This window comes from Megascapheus bottae, chromosome 6, assembly GCF_031878675.1.
Source record: "Megascapheus bottae isolate mThoBot1 chromosome 6, mThoBot2.hap1, whole genome shotgun sequence".
In the NCBI taxonomy this organism is placed as follows: domain Eukaryota; kingdom Metazoa; phylum Chordata; class Mammalia; order Rodentia; family Geomyidae; genus Megascapheus; species Megascapheus bottae.
The window spans coordinates 81,392,069-81,410,539 of NC_143514.1; the positions used below are offsets into that span (position 1 = coordinate 81,392,069).

General features: G+C 50.6%; 1 protein-coding gene across 1 annotated transcript in view; it reads left to right on the forward strand.

Moving 5' to 3' along the window:
* Window positions 1-18,471, forward strand: part of Nphp4 (nephrocystin 4) — an 88,974-nt gene that overhangs the window by 52,247 nt on the left and 18,256 nt on the right. The window contains exons 12-17 of the mRNA XM_090335965.1: window positions 5,013-5,074; window positions 6,643-6,735; window positions 7,236-7,384; window positions 7,541-7,732; window positions 8,812-8,999; window positions 16,124-16,284. Of these exons, the coding sequence (XP_090192091.1) occupies window positions 5,013-5,074; window positions 6,643-6,735; window positions 7,236-7,384; window positions 7,541-7,732; window positions 8,812-8,999; window positions 16,124-16,284 (845 nt within the window). The remainder of the gene's footprint in view (window positions 1-5,012; window positions 5,075-6,642; window positions 6,736-7,235; window positions 7,385-7,540; window positions 7,733-8,811; window positions 9,000-16,123; window positions 16,285-18,471) is intronic.

Sequence of the window (18,471 nt, forward strand, 5' to 3'; positions counted from 1 at the left end):
GGTGGCAGGGGGCTTTGGAGCATGACCTTGAAGGTCGTGAAGATTCTTGGAAGGTCGTGGAAGTTTCCACTCCACGTGGGCCTGATCAGCCATGATGGGCCACTGCTGCCTGTGGTCTGAGTCCATCTCCCCAGTTCGTCTCCAGGCTCTCCTCTTCCCAGCTTTTGTTCCATTTCCCATTCGTGTGATCAGAGTCTTAGGAAGAATGACTTTTTGCCCACAAATAGCAATGAAGGCCTCTCGAATGAGTTTGCTCGTCTGAATCTGCAATGTCTAGTGGCACGCTGTGTCCTAACTGCTGATTCATCCTTTATTTTCACAGTGTGATGGCAGGAAGATACTTTTGGATATCTTTCTTTAGATCAAGTGACTGCACCTTTGGTGGTGGCAATGACTTCTTCCTCCTCTCCCAGTCTGTGATGAGGTCACACTGCTCCTTTGCTTGGCTCTGGGCCCCAGGCCTTTTCCTGCCTTCCCAGAGCTGCTGCTGGTTGCTAGGCAACAACCTCCTCCTCCTGTCCTCCCTTCTCACTCTTCCTCCAGGGCTTTTGCGCTCCTGTCAGCTAGCTGACTGTGGCGTGGTCCATGTACCTGTCTCCTGGTTCTCCGTCCCCCCAGAGTGGGCATCTCAGGGAGGCAGCTGCCTCCTGTGCAGGGCACCTCTTGCTGGACTGTTGCTAGATGTCCTGGGGACTCTGTTCGCGTCTCCTCAGGCTCTCTGCCTTTCTGTGGTAGGAGGGTCCTCAGCACTCTCCTGCCTGGTGGAAACCCCTCCCTGTCCTTTAGTAGTGGCTCACTGACATTTGCGTCTTTCTGTGACCCTGGTTGAGTGCAGGCATGGGCTGAAGTGTTTGCCCTCTATGGGAATCGGTGGGCAGTGGAGACAAGAGGGCACCGTTCTTCCCCCTCCTTCCCCCGTGTTCCCTTCTTTTGGCAGCAGACTGTGCACTCGAGGTCGCTAGAGATGGACAGGGCTTCTGGGACGAATGGCTGCTCAGGGACTTCCGCATCAGGACTCTCCAAGCCCCATTTCTCAGGCCCCCTTCCCCATGGCCATGAGACTGACACAGAAGTGAGAAGGTTGCTGGGGACACTGCTGTCTCCTGGTGGGGAGATGGTGATGGAGCGCCAGGGCCCAGCCCAGGCTCCTTTCCTTTCCTTTGGGAGAGCCATGAGCTGAGGTGAAGTGCCTGCTAGGGAGAGCTGCCTCTACATTGGCCCTGATTCTGTTGTTGTTGTTCCTTCTCCTCCTCCTCCTCCTCCTCCTCCTCCTCCTCCTCTTCCTTCTGTTCCTCTTCCTTCCCCTCTCCCCCCCCCTCCTCCTTCTCCTCCTCCTCCTCCTTCTCTCCAGTCCAAGGACTTGAACTTATGGGCCTGTACTCCTCCACCTCCTCCACCTTCTTCTCTCCAGTCCAAGGACTTGAACTCAGGGGCCTGGGCACTGTCCCTGAGCTGCTGCTGTGGTTGCTTTTTCCTCCTCCTCTTCTTCCTCTTCCTTTTCTTCCTCTTCTTCCTCCTCTTCCTTCCTCAGCTTAAACTCAGGGCCTGGGTTTGTCTTTGAGCTTTTTCAAGCCTAGCGCTCTACCACTTGAGCCACAGCACCACTTCAGGCTTTTCCTGTGTATGTGGTACTGAGGAATTGAACCCAGGGCTTCGTGCGTGCTAGGCGAGCGCTCCCCCACTAGGCCACATTAGCAGCCTCTGGCCCTGTCGTTCTGGAGATGGTGTCGTGCATGTGGGATCCGGCTGTGGTTTTCGGTGGCTGGAGCAGTAGGCTTAGGCGAGCCTGGGCCTTGTGAGCACGTTGCACCACGGCTTTCTCATGGCGTGGCTTCTGCTGGCTGGCTCCTGCTAAGTACCGACACTCGGTCCCGTTCTCTGGAGTGTGATGGGAGGCAGAGGCTATACCAAGCCTCGAGCCTGGGCTGGGATGGAGTGCAGGCCCCTGCCTGGCCTCGAGCCCTGTGCTTAGTCAAGGTGGGGTGTATGGGTTTCTTGAAGTTGTGTTGACAGAGCTAGAGTGGACGGTGGGGATTTTCTGGCAGTGGTTTTCAGTGGATAGACTGATTAGGGAGTAATGGGGTGTCAGGCAGGAGGCTAAACCCACTTGATCCGGGAATCCACGTCATCTGAGGGCGGTAGTTCACTGTGGACGGAAGGATCCATGGGTTTAGCCCCAGGGTTGCACTATGTCCCTAGTCCCCGATGGCCGCTGAGGAGAAGTGTAGCATGTCTCTGGATTCCTCTGTTCTTCTGAACATCCAGGCCACCTGCCTGAACCCAGAGACACACTGAGGAGAAGCAGCTGTGGTCTGCAGCTGTGGCTGGGAAACTCAATCCTTACTGATTGGTGTTAGTAGTTCAGCAAGGTGTATCTCTGCACTGCAGGGCCAATGGTGACAGACCTGATCAGGAGCCCCGAGTGACAGAGTGACAGTGTGTGTAACTAACCCTCTGTGGTGCCTCGTGAGGATGTGTTGTTCCTCCGGGCGAGGACGTGCTAGCCCACGGGTGCCAAGCACATCCAGGTGCACGCCCCCACGAGTTCACTGTACCTCTTCTAGTTGCCCAGCCTCCCTCCTCCCTCCTGGTACTTTCCCGGTGCGCAGAAGGTTGGTGCAAATGTGCTGTTCAGACACATCAGTCTTTCCCGCAGTGTTGTACACGAGCTTGTGGCCTGGGGACCAGTGTGCTGGGGTGTGCGGGAGCAGGGTGGTTCTGCCCAGGACACTTCCCTGTCCAGGATGCAGCTCTGTAGGCAGAGAGCACATTGCAGCATAAGACCCTGGGTCATTCAGTGCTCTTGCTGTGTTTCCTGCGGTCCAGGCCTCACTGCCTCTCACCCTGGCTCACAGCAGGAATCCCTAAAAACAGCCTTTTAAGGCTGCATTCCTCCTTGGAAGGTAAAATTCACATCCTAAGTCACAATAGGAAGAATTACCTGAAAAGCCATACCACACAAAACCCAAATTTGAGACTGTGGGAGAAAGCAGCCCACAGGAAGTTTTAATGGGTTTCGACGGTGTTGCCTGGCTGGTGCCAGTGTCCTCCTCGATTGGAGGATTGCGGAGACCAAGCTCTCCGTGCCGGCTTTCTCTTAGCTGAAGATAATGGAGCCATTTCCTGCAATTTTCCCTCATTAACCAAAATCAGCCTGCAGAGTTTTCCAAGCCCCAGTGTAGGATGGAGCAAAGTGGCTTTCCCATTTCATCTTTAGGCTTTTGTGGATGGAGGGGGCGCAGGTTTCTGTGTGTGGCCCTTGTGTCATCTAGAAAATGGTGAGAGGAAAAGGGCATGGTGTGGCGGGAGCCGGGCAGTAGCGGCCATATCTGCCTTTGCCCTCCAGCGCTGAGACCTTCCTGGAGAGCCGAGCGTGCCAGCATCGCCTGGCACTTCTGGAACCGTGGGCTCCTGACAGGTGTCTCAGTTCCTTGGAACTGTATTAATGGGGCGTGTTAGAAAGGAGAGAACCCCAAGAGTGGGCGCTGCCCAGGAAGTGGTTGCCTTGTGAGCTGTGTCTGGTAGGCTGGGCAGGTGGGTTACCTCCGGTAGACCGGGCGCCCATAGGTCTGGCCAGCCCTTCCAGGGCCCCCACCAGACCCTGTCCCTGCGCAAGCCTCCGCCTTCCTTAGGTGGACTCTGGAAGTGGCTGGCAGGGGCTGGGAGGCAGTGGACACAGCGCATGTGACAGTGCTGTTTGGTTTTACTGTGACCTAGAGTGGAACAGGAGGTGGTCGGTTCAGAATTGGAAGCGTGGGCCCTGGGATTGTCCACAGGGTGCCGTGTGCTGGGATCCCGGGCATGTGGGGGATTTGTCTGCAGACTTTTCATGGCAGATGTGGGCTGTGTGGGAACTTGGGCATCAGAGGCTATAGGAGAGCCAGGGGGTACAGGTGGATGGCCGTGTGAGAGGGGCAGGTGGCCGGACGAAGCTAGGGTGAGGAGACAGTTTCAGGTTATTCTGCACGTCCAGCAGGACATGGACACCAGAAGAAGGCGTCCTTTAAAGGTGGGCTCCTGTTAGTGGTGTTGGTGTTTGAACTTGAACTTGGGTTTGCTAGATGGGTACTTACACTTGAGTCATTCCTCCCAGCCATTATTTTCACTTTTTATTTCAGATAAATTCTCAAATTCTTGTCTGGGACTTACCTGAGATGGGTGCTTTTCTGCGTCCCCCCGCAGAGGCATTCGAAACCATGATGGCCTTCTGATTGAGATGGGGTCTCACTAACTTTTTGCCCAGGCTGATCTTGAACTTATGTTTTCTTGGTCTGATGCGAACCACCATGTCCAACCTTTTAAGGGCACCAGACAGGTCACCCACAGGCTAGTACCCACGACTCATATTGCATGCTGGCCACCCTGGACAGGAGGTAGTAGCCTTGGTGGTGAGAGCAGATGGTGGCACCTGTGAAATGACTGAGATGATGCATGGCTGCCGGTGATGTGCAGGGACAAATTGGCCTGCCCTCCTTTGGCCTCTGTGCTGTCATGGGGCAGCCGGTGTGTGCGGCTTTTCCGAGGTCAAAGGTTCCTCTCAGCCCCTCCCTCTGGGACACACTGGACTCTGCCTCCAACACCTGCGCTGTGAGTGAGTGGTGCCCTGTTAAGCAGGGAGTAGAGGGCTAGCCTAGCTGCATCCTCTGCAGTGTCTGCTGTGTCGGCAGCCCTGGTGCTGCTAGGCCTGGTGAACCTCAGAGTCAGTTCTCCCAGGGCCAGAAGACGACGGCCTGAGCTCATCGGAGAGCTTAGTCTCCAGGAGGCCTCACATCTCACTTGCCTGTCACATCACAAGACCGTGTGGCCCACAAGGGAGGAGGCTAGGCCTGCAGCAGCCTTGCTCAGGTCCCCTCTCTGGGCACGTGCTCGGAGGAGCTGTGGCCCACATTTGGGGCCGTATCTGAGCTGCCACACGCCCATTGCAGGTGGGGTGGAGAAGCGCCTTGAGCATAACTGCCCTGCGGCTCAGCCCTGGCCCCGCAGTGTCTGATGCCGCCTTGTGTTTCCCTCAGGCCTGCCTGCATCAGCATCCCAGGTTCTCGCTGCCACCCAGGACTCGCCTGTGGGACCAGGGGTAAGTCCAGGCCAGGCAGGGCCACCTGAGAGGACTGGAGAGCTTTGGGGGCAAGAAAGGACCCTGCCTCTTTAAATGCCCTTAGGCCTCATCCGTGCCCCTAAGGCTGGAGGCCCCTGGCTGTGGGGGGTGCCCTGTTCCACAGACTGGCCTAACATGCTGACTGCCTCACCGCACCAGGCTGTTAGCGTGGCAGCTTCCTACGACTCATAATGCGCTTCTGCTTTGCCATCGAAGGCATGTTTCAACACTCTGAAAATACTCTATTCTCCTGGAAACTGTCAGATGGTGAGACTGCTCAGGAGTGGTGGCCTTGGTTTGACTTCCTGAGATCTTTACCTCTTTCCTTTCCCAGACTGACTTGGCCAGGAAAGGGGGCAGGGGCAGCGGTGCCCAGAGCCACCAAAGATCTTTGGTGGCTCTGGCAGCAGCCATCCCTGTGGGATTCTGGGCCATAGCCGACAGACTTGAAATCTGTCGGCCATCACTCACCTGAGTGCTGGGGTTCTCTGCATGGGAAGAATGCCTGTTCTAGTGTTGCAGGTGGCAGTTCTGCAGGCTTGGATGCTCCCGTATTGCCACTCAGATCCTGAGTCACCAGGTGTCACTTCTGGCTCTAGTGACTTCAGCCCCATAGGCTTGTTTATCTTGGTAATATTGTCTGCCAGTGCCACTCTAGCAATGGGGTTTCTAGAAAAATAGAGACATTCAATAGCCAGGTTGTCCCCAGCTGTGACTGCAGATTAGAAACTGGGTCTGGTGAAGTGTGTGTGCCCTGGGCCATCTCTAGGCCTCATCCAGAGTGTTCAGGAAACACAGCAGAGACGGCTCACTGGCACCTGTGGGGTTGGAGGGAAACCGAACACTGTAAAGATTTCCCCTGCTCCCTGGAGATGCCGCTAGGCTGAAGGGTGCCCCCTTGCTCCCACCTCCCCGTCCCCCTGTCTTCACCTACTGCCTCCATTTCTGGGCCAGCTGGCCTTACTGACAGTGGACATACCGGGCAGCGTGCACAGATGACACACATGTTTGGTTCCCGTGCCCCCACACAAGCCTATGTACAGCAGCATTCATTTTCTAAAATACAAATGTAAACCTTTATATGCAAGGCTTTCCATGTGACAGGAATTGTGGAGAAGGAGCCGTCCTGAGCCACCTGTCCTTGGCTCATGTTGATCACCGGGTGCTCACTGCCTCAGCAGTGACCTGTGGCAGAGTCCCAGGCGCTGGAGTTGGATGGAGCCCGTCCACGTGGCTGAGACTCTGTTTCTGTTCTCTTTCCCCATGAACTGCGTTTTTACATTCAAATGTAAAAACTCAGAGCTCTGTAACTGGAGTATAGGAAATTTGAGAATGGTTCTGGGTTCCAGAGCAGCCACTGCCAGGAGACCGCAGGCACCACTTATTCCTGCCTCAGGGTACCCAGTTGTCCTCCATTCCCTTGAGTTTTTGTTGTTGGTGGTGGTGGTGTGTGTGTGCCCTCCCGAGCATGTGTGCCTGTACACAGGCTTGCATTGGGGATGCCCATTGTGTGACAGGTGCCTCACTTGAACTCTCTTGTCTTCCAGTTGTCCCTTTCCCAGCTGGCAGCCTCCCCGAAATCCCCTGCTCCACTTCTCCTAGCCAAGTCCCCTCCTGAGCTCCCAGATGGCTCCCAGGCAGTAAGTGCCTTTGCTCACTTCTCATAACCACTGTCTGGCCCTTGGTTAGGTGGCAGGGACATTGGTGGGCTGAGCTGGGGTGGAGTGGGGCACTGCTTTCTCTGCCCTTAAGACATCCACTACTGCCTTGTCTGAGAGACAAGACTGTGGCCTCAGTTCTTGGCCCAGTGCTTGATTTAGGTTTGATCTATCTGAGCTAAGAGTTAACTAGTCTGGGCCTACATGAAAGGAGGAGCTAGTTGATGTATCAGTGGAGGCTGAGTCAAGCCTCTGGCCCCAGATGCACTAGCTGTAACAAACAATTTTTCAATATGTCAAGTATTGCATGGGACATACTCATGATAGAACCACTCATTTTTGACCAATAATTGAAATGTAACCAGGCCCGTCTTATCACTTGGGCTCACAGCTCAGTCCTCTCAGATCCAAGCCTTGTGCTCCATCAAGGCTGAGGCCTTGCTGCCCTCACTTAGAGCCCTCACCTTCCCGTTGTCTGGCAGGCATTCCCATTGGAGGGCGGGATCTCTCACCTGGAGGCTGACCTGAGCCAGACTTCCTTGGTCTTGGAAGCCCCCGTTGCTGACACCTTGCAGGAGCTGCCCTTCACCCCTTTGCATGCCCCCATTGTTGTGGGGGCCCAGACCAGGAGGTGAGGTTGGGCCCGGGGAGGGATGGGTCTGAACTGGGGCTGGGCCATCACTGCCACTGACTGACTGACCAGCAGCCTTTGGCAGGGAGGTGAGGACAGGCCAGCCATGTCCCCATCCTCTCCTGGCAGCTGGGCTCAGGAGTGTTTGTGTTTCAGCTCTGGAAGCCAGATCTCAAGAGCCGCCATGGTTCTCCTGCAGTCCTCTGGCTTTCCTGAGATCCTCGATGCCAGCAAGCAGCCAGTCGAAGCTGTCAATCCCGCAGAGCCCGTGAGGTTTCACCCTCAGAAGGAGGAATCCGATCGCCTGCACAGCAATGAGATAGTGCTTCAGTTTCTTGCCTTCAGCAGGTAGGGACTTGATTTCCTGTCTGTTGCCTTCTTGCGCCAAAGAGCGGTTGTGCTATAGGTCTTCCCTCAGAGAGCCCTCCCTGCTCAAGTTTTGCTAGATTAGGCAGTGCTGTCTGCTTTAAAAGTGAATAATTTTCAAGTTTTTAAATGGAAGTCAGTTACTAATGGTTCATGCCTGTAATTCTAGCTAACTAAGAGGCTGAGATCTGAGGACTGAGCTTCAGAGCCAGCCTAGGAGATAAATGTAGGAAATTTTTAACTCTTAATTCATCACCAAAAAGGTCGAAGTAGAGGTACGGCTCAAGAGGTGGTCGACAGTGTTTAGTGAAAAAGCTAAGAGATAGGAAGAGGTTCTGAGTTCAAGCCCTAGTACCAGCACAGAAATAAAATAGGGCCAGGAGTTTGGCCTAGTGATAGAGTGTTTGCCTTAGCATGCACAAAGTCCTGGGTACCACATGCACAGAAAAAGCTGAAAGTGGTGCTACCCTTGAGCAAAAATAATAAATAATAAATAAATAAAATAAAAATGTTTCTTTGGTCTTTTTACCTGTTTATTATTTTTGGATGCTGGAGTCAGAACTCAGCAAATGCTCATCTACTGTGCTAAATCCCCGAGCTCATAAAAAATACGTATTTAATGGACAATTGTATATACCTATGGGAACACAGGCTGATGATACATATATTCAATGTGTAGTGTCAAATCAGAGTTATCCGTTTCCTTATATAGTTACCTTTTCTTTTTGTATGTGTAGGAAACCTTGGAAAAGCCATCTGCTTAGGCTTTATCTTGGCTGGGGCACACAGAACCATTCTAGGTGCTGGAAACGTGCTTTGCCCAGTTTTCTGTCCTTAATTAAAATAGGGACTGTGGTTGCCAATTTTCCTGCATTAGTGTGGCTCCAAGAACAGCCTTTCCAGGGTGGTCATTGTGGTTGGCCGCTGAGCGCACAGGAAGCTGGTCCCACTGTTGACCGTGGCCACTTGGGAGCCACGGTGACTGCACTGTGTCCCTGCAAGTGCCACAGCTATGTGCTGCTGCGGATGCGAGATTAATTCAGAGCCATTGTTGAATTCAGAGTGGCCCAGGACTACCACGGAGCACCATGGCCAAAGACTGTGTATTTCACCTTCCAATTCTACCGCTTCCCACCCGAGACAACGCCACGACTACAGCTGATCAAGTTGGAGGGGGCTGGGAAGACTCCCTCTAGCTCCCTGTCCCATGTCCTCGTTCCCATTCACAAAGATGGCTCCTCGGATGCTGGTGAGTGCTTCTGCGACAGTGTTGGAATGTCTCTGCTGAGGTGGGTGTGAACATCACAATTAACAAGAAGTTTGCCATACAACACGGCATGCACGATTGGTCGGTGCACGGGCGCTCAGCTTTAGCACTGGCTGGCGGTGCCTTACCTGCCCAGAGCCTCCACTCACATTCCAGACAGGGTAATTTCATTTGCAAATGTTTTCCTCTAGCTCTCCAAAAAGCTAACATTCAGTAATAATGCACCTAAATTTTTTTAACTTAATTCTTAATATTCATCTTGCCATTGTTAAGATTTCCTTGATACCTAACTTTAAAACCTTTTTCTTTCTTTTGTTGTTATCTGGGTAGTTGTATAAAGGGGTCTCAACTCAGTAAGCCAAGTTATGGTTCCATGCATCTTTATCAGTTCTCCCCCTCAAATGATGCGGTTCCATGTTCTTATGTGTATGTTGCATATAATGACCATATCCATCTGTTCCTCTGCCCCCAACTTCATGACTTTTTGCTAAGACCTCAGGCCTGTCTGTTGCAGTGGGGCAGAGTCTTGCCCCAGCCGGTGTTTCACCAGTGGCACCACCTTCTCTGGTCCTTGCTTAATTGCTTTGTCAGAGTTGCTCTCTGGTCCTAGAGAGTCCCTGGCTTCTGCTTCTGTTTCTGGAGTGAAGGGTCTTCCGTTCCCTTTTTTCTTGGGAGTTGGATGAGGGACCATGCTTATGTTTTTGTTCTTGGCAAGCGTTTCCAGCGCCCTGAAGTCTGGTGTTTCTTTCCCTGGTAAATGGCAACCATCACACACAACGTGTGGGCCATGTATTTTCCTGAGGTGGGGCACAAGTTTACATCCTGCTTTGCAACCCTCTCTCTGGTCAGCAGATGCTTCCATAACTGAACTTCTGCTCTTCAGCCATGTGGTCACACTGAGGTAGTTTATTTAGGGCATCCCCCCAGTCGGGGGGGCTGCAGCCCTCTCCCACCCCCTGGCCATTGTAAACAGAGGGATTTGAACTACAGTGGGTAGAAATAGCCCTGGAATGATGTTTGTTTATTGATGATCTTTTTTTCCTGTTGTTGGCTATAAGGGACTGGCTGATCCAAAGGCCTTCAGAGCGGACAGCAGCTTGAGGGAAAATTACCTTTAAATTCTGACCTCAAAAGGAAGTAGCCTGGTTGCATCAGACAAAAGAGACCGCCCTTGAGAGCAGTATCACGGGTAAAGGAGACTGTTAAATAATAACCCAGAGAATAATTTTAACAGGAGAGCAATTCTGAATCCACGAGCTTCAAATAGGCATAGCTTCAAGATGGGAAAACTGATGGATATGTGAAGAGAAATGGGAAAACCCACAGTCCCAGGTGATTCTGACACAGCACTCAAGCAAATTAATGAGACTGCTCGTTACAAAGTATGTTTAAGACAGATGGATTTTCGAGAACTCTATCTCCAGTTACAGAGTATGCCTTATTTTCAAGCATACCTGAAAATTTATAAAAACTGCTGATATTGGTTTAGGCCACCAAGCTGGTATCAGTCAGCATGAAGGAAATCAGTATCAAATCTAATTTGATAGTATTCTCTGACCATTAAGCCCCAGGTCAGAGATTCATCTCTTTCTCACAAATTGTTTGAGATGCTATTTGGGAGAAGGGAGAAGATCTTCACCAGCCATACAACAGACAAGGGCCTCATATCTAAACTATACTTAGAACCCCAAAAATTAAATCCCTCTAAAACAAACCCTCAAAGAAACAACCAACTCATTAAAAACTAGGCTAAAGACTTAAAGAGAAACTTACGTGGAGAGGAAATAAGAATGCCAAGAGACACCTGAAGAAATGCTCAATGTCTCTGGCCATAAAAGAAATGCAAATTAGAACAACACTGTGATTCCATCTCACTCCAGTTAGAATGGTCATTATCTAGAAATTTAATAACAGATGCGGGCGGGGATATGCCCAGAAGGGAATGCTACTGTACTGTTGGTGGGAGTGTAAACTTGTGCAACCACTCTGGAAGGCAGTATATAGGTTTCTCAAAATACTGAGCGTAGAGCTTCCCTATGACCCAGCAATCCTCTATGACCCAGCATGTTCATTGCAGCATTATTTACCATAGCTAAGAGATAGAACCAACCCAGATGCACCTTAGTAGATGAATGGATCAAGAAAATGTGGTATATATTCACAATGGAATTCTATGCTGCCATCAGAAAGACGACATTGTCCTGTTTGTAATGAAATGGAAAGAATTGTATAAAATAATATTAAGTGAAGTAAGCCAGAACCAAAGAAACATAGACTCCATGATTTCCCTCATTTGTAATATCTGTTATATATCTAGGAGTCTCCTAGTAGAGGATCACAGTATCTCAGTAGCTATGTACATATGACCATATAAGATGATACTAATCGAGATGAATTCCAGGATATAGAAATAAGAAGTTTCTCTCTCTGTCTCTGTGTGTGTGTATTTAATGTACTAGGTGAAGTTTTTTTTTTTTCCCCTTTCATATTTTTCCCCGGTGGTTTATCTCTTATTGTCGCTGTATATGCTTTTGGTACCTGGTCTACTGTATATATGTTTATTTGAGTTAGAGAAGGAAAGGGGAAACAACAGAATGGTGAGTCAAAGGATAAAGGGTGAACGAGTGTAACAGCCATATTCACAAGACAGTATGTTGGAAATGAATGCTACAACTTTGTGAGGTGGGGAGGAACTTGGTAGGAGTAGAAAAGTGTGGGAGGCGGTGCAGTGTTTGAGAAGAAATGTCCTCACTACCGTATGCGTGCAACTATAACCCCTCTGTATATCACCCTGACAATAAAATTGAAAAAATTCAACATACTTCTAATGAATGATGAGTCAGTGAAAACAAATCAAAATAGAAAGGACTACCAAAAACTGAATGATACAATTCAGTACTCATACAGAGTTCCCACATAGACCCCCATCCCCACAGTGTCCCCTCTTAATTAGGGTCTCACACCGGCTGGCCACATCACATTTGATGAGCTGAGCTGATAGGATGTGTGCAGAGCATGAATTCCTATCAGGGGTCCCCAAGCATTGTACATGCACGTACACGCGCACAGCCTGAGTCTGGCACATGCAGCTCGGCATGCACCTGTCATTATTGTGTCCTGTGGAATCACTTCATGGCCCTAACCAGCTCCTGTGCCCTTCCTTTTCTTCTCATGATGCCTCACAGTAGTGTTATTGCCAGTACTTCCGCCATCCCAGGAGGTCTGTAGTGGTATCTCGTTATTGTCTTAATTCGCAGTTCTCGCATGACACTAATGAATCCAATCTTTGTATCTTCTTTCATTGTGTGACCTTTCTTTCCTTTTGCGTTCCTTTTTGTGCTGGTCCTGGGGATTGAACTCAGGCCTGGAGGATGTCCCTGAGCTTTTTTGCTCAATGCTTGTGCTTTACCACTTAAGCCACAGCTCCACTGCGGCTTTTTTTGTTTGTTTGTTTTTGTGGGTCACGGGGCTTGAACTAGGCCTGGGCACTGTCCCTGAGCTCTTCAGCTCTAGGCTACCGTCCTACCCTTGAACCAAGTCCCACTTCCCATTTTCTGGAGGTTAACTGGAGATAAGAATCTCAGGTCCTTTTCGTGCTGGCTTTGAATCTTGATCTTCAGATCTCAGCCTCTTGAATAGCGAGGTTTACAGGTGTGAGCCACCACTGTGGCTTTTTTGATAGTTAATTGGAGATGAGAGTGTCACAGACTTTCCTGCCCAGGCTGGCTTTGAACCACAGTCCTCAGCTCTGAATTTTCTTTTTTTTGTTGTTGTTGTTGTTTCATCTCACAATATTATTAACTAGGCAGAAGTCACCTAGATGATAAAGGCAGTCTCATTCTCCTATAGTTTTGCTTGAAAGTTGCTATGACCATAACCCAGCTACATGTCACTTATGTCTTCTAGTTTCTTCCTTCTGTAGAACTGTTTTCAGTCTCTGAAGTATATGAATAGAATCTACCGTCATAAAGATTTTCACATCAGGACAAGCCATTTCCAATCACTAGCATTGTACAGTAAGTAAGATCAGGTTGTTGGTACAAAAACGTTTCTCCTAAGGCCGGGAGTTTGGCCTAGGCTTGCCTGGCATGCACGAAAACCTAGGTTCAATTCCTCAGTACCACATACATGGAAAAAAGCCAAAGTGGTGCTGTGGCTCAAATGGTAGAGCCCTAGCCTTGAGAAAGCCCAAGGACAGTGCTCAGGCCCTGAGTTTAAACCCCAGGACTGGCAAAAAAAAAAAAAAAAAAGTTTCTCCTCTCACAACCAGAGTCACACCAATTTCAATTTATAGTATTTTTTCTTTTTTTATGGCCCTGCCTTGAGTTCTGGGTTTAGGTCTGGTCTGAGTCAGTCCCTAGCATTGAACTCTGAGGCATTGTATGCGTGTGGTCCCAGCAGTGTGGGAGGCTGATGTGGGTAGATCATGTGAGCCTGTGAATTTGAGACCAGCCTAGATGCCACAGAGACCTTATCTCATACACATACACACAAAGTATAAGGAAAATGTTGAAATTCTTTTGATGAATGCTTTGTGAATATTGTTACCAATATTTCTTTTGTGGCACTAGGGCTCAAACCCAGGGCCTGGCACTTCCTAGGTAGGACCTTTGCCATCGGAGCCACACCCTTTGCACTTTTGGTTGTATTTTGTTTTTGACTAGGCTGGCCTTGAACTCGCTACCCTTTTTCTTCCCACATATCTGGGATTACAGGTATGAGTCACCATGTGATGTTATTGTTATATTTTGGAAGAATTGTTTTGGTTGTATTTTCCCTTTAACATAGACATTTATGATTATGTTATGAATTTGTTTCAGTATTAAAAAATAATTTCTCGTTCTGTGCATGTGGTTAAAGAATATTACTTGTAAAATTACTTTATGGAGTATATTTAGATTTCCTTTGTGGTTTGGTACATCATATCCATGTTCCCACTGCATCTGAAAAGATGGGTCCTGTATTATCGGGGTACAGTGCGGGTGCCCTGCCTTCTGTGTTAGCTGCTGTGGTCTTGCGCGTCCTTCCTTGCCTGTTGTTCATTCTTACTGTTCTTCAGCACCTCTGGACGGCTGCATCTTTTGTTTTACAGACACTCAGAGCTGTTAGAGTTGATAGTGTGAAGTGTCTGTCACTCAAGGGAGTTGTGCATGCTTGCACAGAGAGAAGGTGTTTGTAAGCTGTGAAGGTACAGTGGAGTATGGTCAGAGGAACCACCCAGACTTGAACTTGGGCCTGGGCCTGGGTGAGGAGGCCAAGAGGCTGCAGCAGCGGACCAGGAGCTTGTAGAGCAAGGTTCTCTGCTTGCTGGGCTTCTTGCTAGTACACATATGGTTGGCAACACCACAGCTTCTGTGCAGGGGAGCCATATGCTGGGTAGGTGCTTGAGTAGTGCTGTTGGGCGCAGCTTCTGCCCTGGGGAGAGATGAGGGCCTGTTCTCAGCAGCCTGGGATTGCACACCGGGCAGCCCAGGCCTGCATATGCCTCAGAGTTCTCAGCCCCCACAGCCCAGGCTTGCATGCTCTTGAAGTCCTTAGCCCAGGCCTGCATTGCCCTCCGAGCCCTCAGTACGTGTGCTCTCAAGTTCACCATCAGCCTTGCCTCAGAACCCGAGTGCCACACCAGCAGGACCAGAATTCCCTGTGTGTTCCAGGCAAAGCCTCTGCTGAGTGAATGGCTAGCGGGAGGTTCTGGCAGCCAGGGTGCATTGCTGTGATGATGGGAGGGGCTGGCCGTGAAGAGGGGGATCCAGCTGGCACACATAGGCTCACAGAAGCCCCTAAGACCCGGGATATGCCTGCTACATAGGGGATGCTGAGGCCAGGATGGAGAAGAGCAGGTGCCTCTCTGTCTCTGCAGCCCTCCCCTTTCTGTATGAGCTGATCTGGCAGTATGTGGGAGCAGGGTCATGACTAGGGTGAGACCCGGTGCTGGAGTTCATAGCCAGTTCCAGGGCCCATGCACGTCTAAGACAGGAAGTTGATTCAGGATTCCAGTTTGACCATGGGTGTGTCCTGAACTAACTGCCAGATGCCACAGGCTCTGAGTCCTCCGAATGGCTGGCTTCGTGGCTTGGTCTGGACACACCTGCCAGTTCCTGGGACTTGTCTCCATATCGTCACCATGTAGTAGACGTGTTCCCACTGTGACCAGAGCCAGGCCGAGTGGCCAGTCCTCATGGTGTATCCTGGGGACCTCGCACATTCCCCTTCCCTCATCCCAAGGTCTTCAGCCACTGTTGTCTCTCTTTCCAAAATAACATCCCTTCCAGCCACCTGTCGGCCTGGAGGTGCTGGATTGTGTCACAGAGGGGACTTGGCCAGCACGACCATGAACAAACCCTTGCCCTCTTCCCTGGAGACGAGGGCTCTGCTCAGGGGAGCTTCATAAATATCGTTACCTTTATTGATAGGAGAGGGAAAGATGCTGTTTTGAATGAGTTTCTCAGCATTGCTGTTCTCTGCTCTTTAACTAATGGCGATTCCAGTGGCATTTTTGTCAATTGAGAATTAATGATGGTGTCACTTTAGGAAGATGAAGGCAGGGCTGCAGTCTAGTTCACATCTCTCAGCTGAGAGGCGGTGTGACACAGAGCCCATGGAGCTGACAGTCTCCATCCTGCATCACGGCAGGCCAGGGATCCCGAGCTCCCGCCGGGCAAATGTATCGCCGTCGCTGGTTCAGTTCTGCGTATGTGTGCACACGTGTGTGTATGCATGCACGTGTGCACATCCCACTTTTGACAGCAGATGTGGGCTGCCTTTTTCCTTACGTTCCATGTGCTCGGAATAATAAACTGTCTGGTGTGTCTCCTCTGGGCGTTGCTCTCATCCATCACGGGCTGTTTTACAAAGACTCGGTGGAAACCATAGATCTTATCTGGGGAGCTCATTGCCTGTGCTGGAAAGAAGCATGGTCTTCTAAACACAACTCTTGGTTTTGTTAATTTGGATGTTTTATGAGGTATTTGATTAATGTGTTTATTACCTGCCGCCATGATGGAAGCAGAAATGAGTAGTCATGACCAGAGCAGAAATCTCTTTAACATGTAAAGATGATAAATGGCTCCAATTATTCTTGACTCATTTGCGGCCCCTTTACACAGGGTCTCCTGGCTTCCAGCTGAGGTACATGGTGGGTCCCGGGTTCCTGAAACCAGGCGAGCAGCACTGGTTTGTCCAGTACCTGGCCATGCAGACCCTCCAGATCGACGTCTGGGATGGCGATTCTCTGCTCCTCGTCGGGTCCACCGCTGTGCAGATGAAGGTAACGGCATGGCAGGGTGTGGCTTTTCTGCCTATGCTCTGGTCACCATCCATCACTGGTGTGGCTTGACTTCTCGGTCACTAATTGGAAACAGCAGCACCACATCCTTTGCCCTCCTGCCTAGTCTGAACTCTGCAGTGCTGGATATTCCAGGGTGAGCCTGCTAGGTTGTGGCCTTCCCCTTGAAGATGAGGATAGGTGCCAGGTCTGCTTGGTCACCAGGGTGACAGGCTGGCTCCCCCAAGTGGCCTCAAGGTGGGCCAGATGAGGTGGGATACTGTTACCCAGTTCCTGCTACCAGTTAACCAGTGTGCTTTCCTATTCCACTTAGAATTCAAATCCAGCTCTTACTGATTGCTTTCATTTGCTGCCATTGAAAGCTCATTCCTTGCCCCTCCTTGGGCTCCTCTAAGCCTCTGTGTCCCGAGGGGAACCCCAGAAGCTGAGCCTAAAATCGTTGCCTTAGCTCCTGGGCCTCTTCCACCTCTCGTGTGATGTGGTGAGAGTTCCTAAGCTTGGGGATGCAGATGGGAGGAGACTGCCTCGAGACTACAGTCCCCAAAGACCCCATTCCTTTTGGATTCCAGCAATAGCTACTCACTGGGCATGGAGACACTGATCCTGTCACTCACTGTCTGAGCTCCTGCATAGCTTTTCCTTCACTTGAAGCTCTGGGGTCTTCTCTGGACCTGGAGAAGGTGTTCTCTCCCTTTGGAGTGTCCTCCCTCCCTCCCTCCTCCCGTAATCTTGGCTCCACTGCCCACCTGTGACTCAGAGTCTCCAATCCATGAGGATGACAGTGATGACCATCCTTGGGGTGAGGGGGGGACAGTGCATGGCCATCCCCCATGGGGACTGTGGTGGTGAGGACTCAGCGGGTGGTGGCTGCTGCTGTTCTGACCTTCCTGACCCTCCAGGGCTATGCTGGGGATCCTGCGGTGTCAGCATGTCATTGCTTGTCTGTCTCCTGTCCTCATCACTGTGTCTCCAAGGGTTCAGCTGACTCTGCTTCCTCTCTCTCTGAGGACGGTGTGTAGTGCTGAGGCACAGAAAGAGTGCGGGAAGGAGCAAGGGTAGGGAGAGCCGTGAGGTCCCTGGGCCCATGGTCCAGTCAGCCCGGCACCTTCCGTGCCCCACACCTGGAGACAGAAGCCACCTGATCTTCTTAGGATGAATTGACACCTGAGTTTTACTTTTTTTTTTTTTTTTTTTTTTGCCAGTCCTGGGCTTGAGCTCAGGGCCTGAGCACTGTCCTTGGACTTTCTCAAGGCTAGAGCTCTACCACTTGAGCCTCAGCACCACTTCTGGCTTTTTGCTATGTATGTGGTACCAAGGAATTGAACCCGGGTCTTTGTGCATGCTAGGCAAGCACTCTACCACTAGGCCAAACTCCTGGCCCCTGTCTGTTTTTTTTTCTGTTTAAATAATAAAAAAAAATTATTTTTAAACTTAAGGTAGAAGGGGTGGAAGCTGAGGTAGGAAGTGATTCCTGTGAGCCAGGTCTTGGGTGGTCAGGACACCTTGTGATCTGATCGCGCCAGCCCTGTGTGTGCTGCCTCTGGGAACCGTGCAGCCTCGGCTGTCCCTGGTGGATTTATTTATCTTCTGTAAGCAGAGGGTCCTGACAGCTTATTTTCCCCTCTTCCTGTTGTTGGGCACGGAGACAGTGTTTCCCCGACCCTAACATAAATGATGAATTTTGCACCCCTCTTAAATTCTTGCACACCTAGAAGAGCTGCTACCAGTGACCCTGGCTTGGGTGCTCGACTTAAGCCTTTGGGTGATCCTGTTGTCAGTTTTGTGCATTTCCAGAGGAGGGATCTGAGAATCTGACACCTGATCTCTTGTCCAGTGTGTCCCCCAAGTGACACATCGTATGCCATAGCATAGGTGAGGGCTGCTGAGCCCAGAGCCTGTAGGCTGGCAAGGCAGCCTGTGTGCCCCACACTTGCCTCTGTGGGCATTGCCCTTTGTAAATAATCCTTGCAATTTTGTTAGAAGAGAGGGTACCTTGCTTTACTCACAATTCTTGGTTGCCTAGTGGGGCTGCGTGCTGCTTGTTATATTTATTAGTTGATCCCCACAGGAGCCTTCTACGTTCTAGCGCCCTTAGCTCCTTAACTGTGGGTGTGCAAGTGTGTAGTTTGTGCTTGAGCACCGCCAGACTAGCAAGCTCCAAAGTGACTG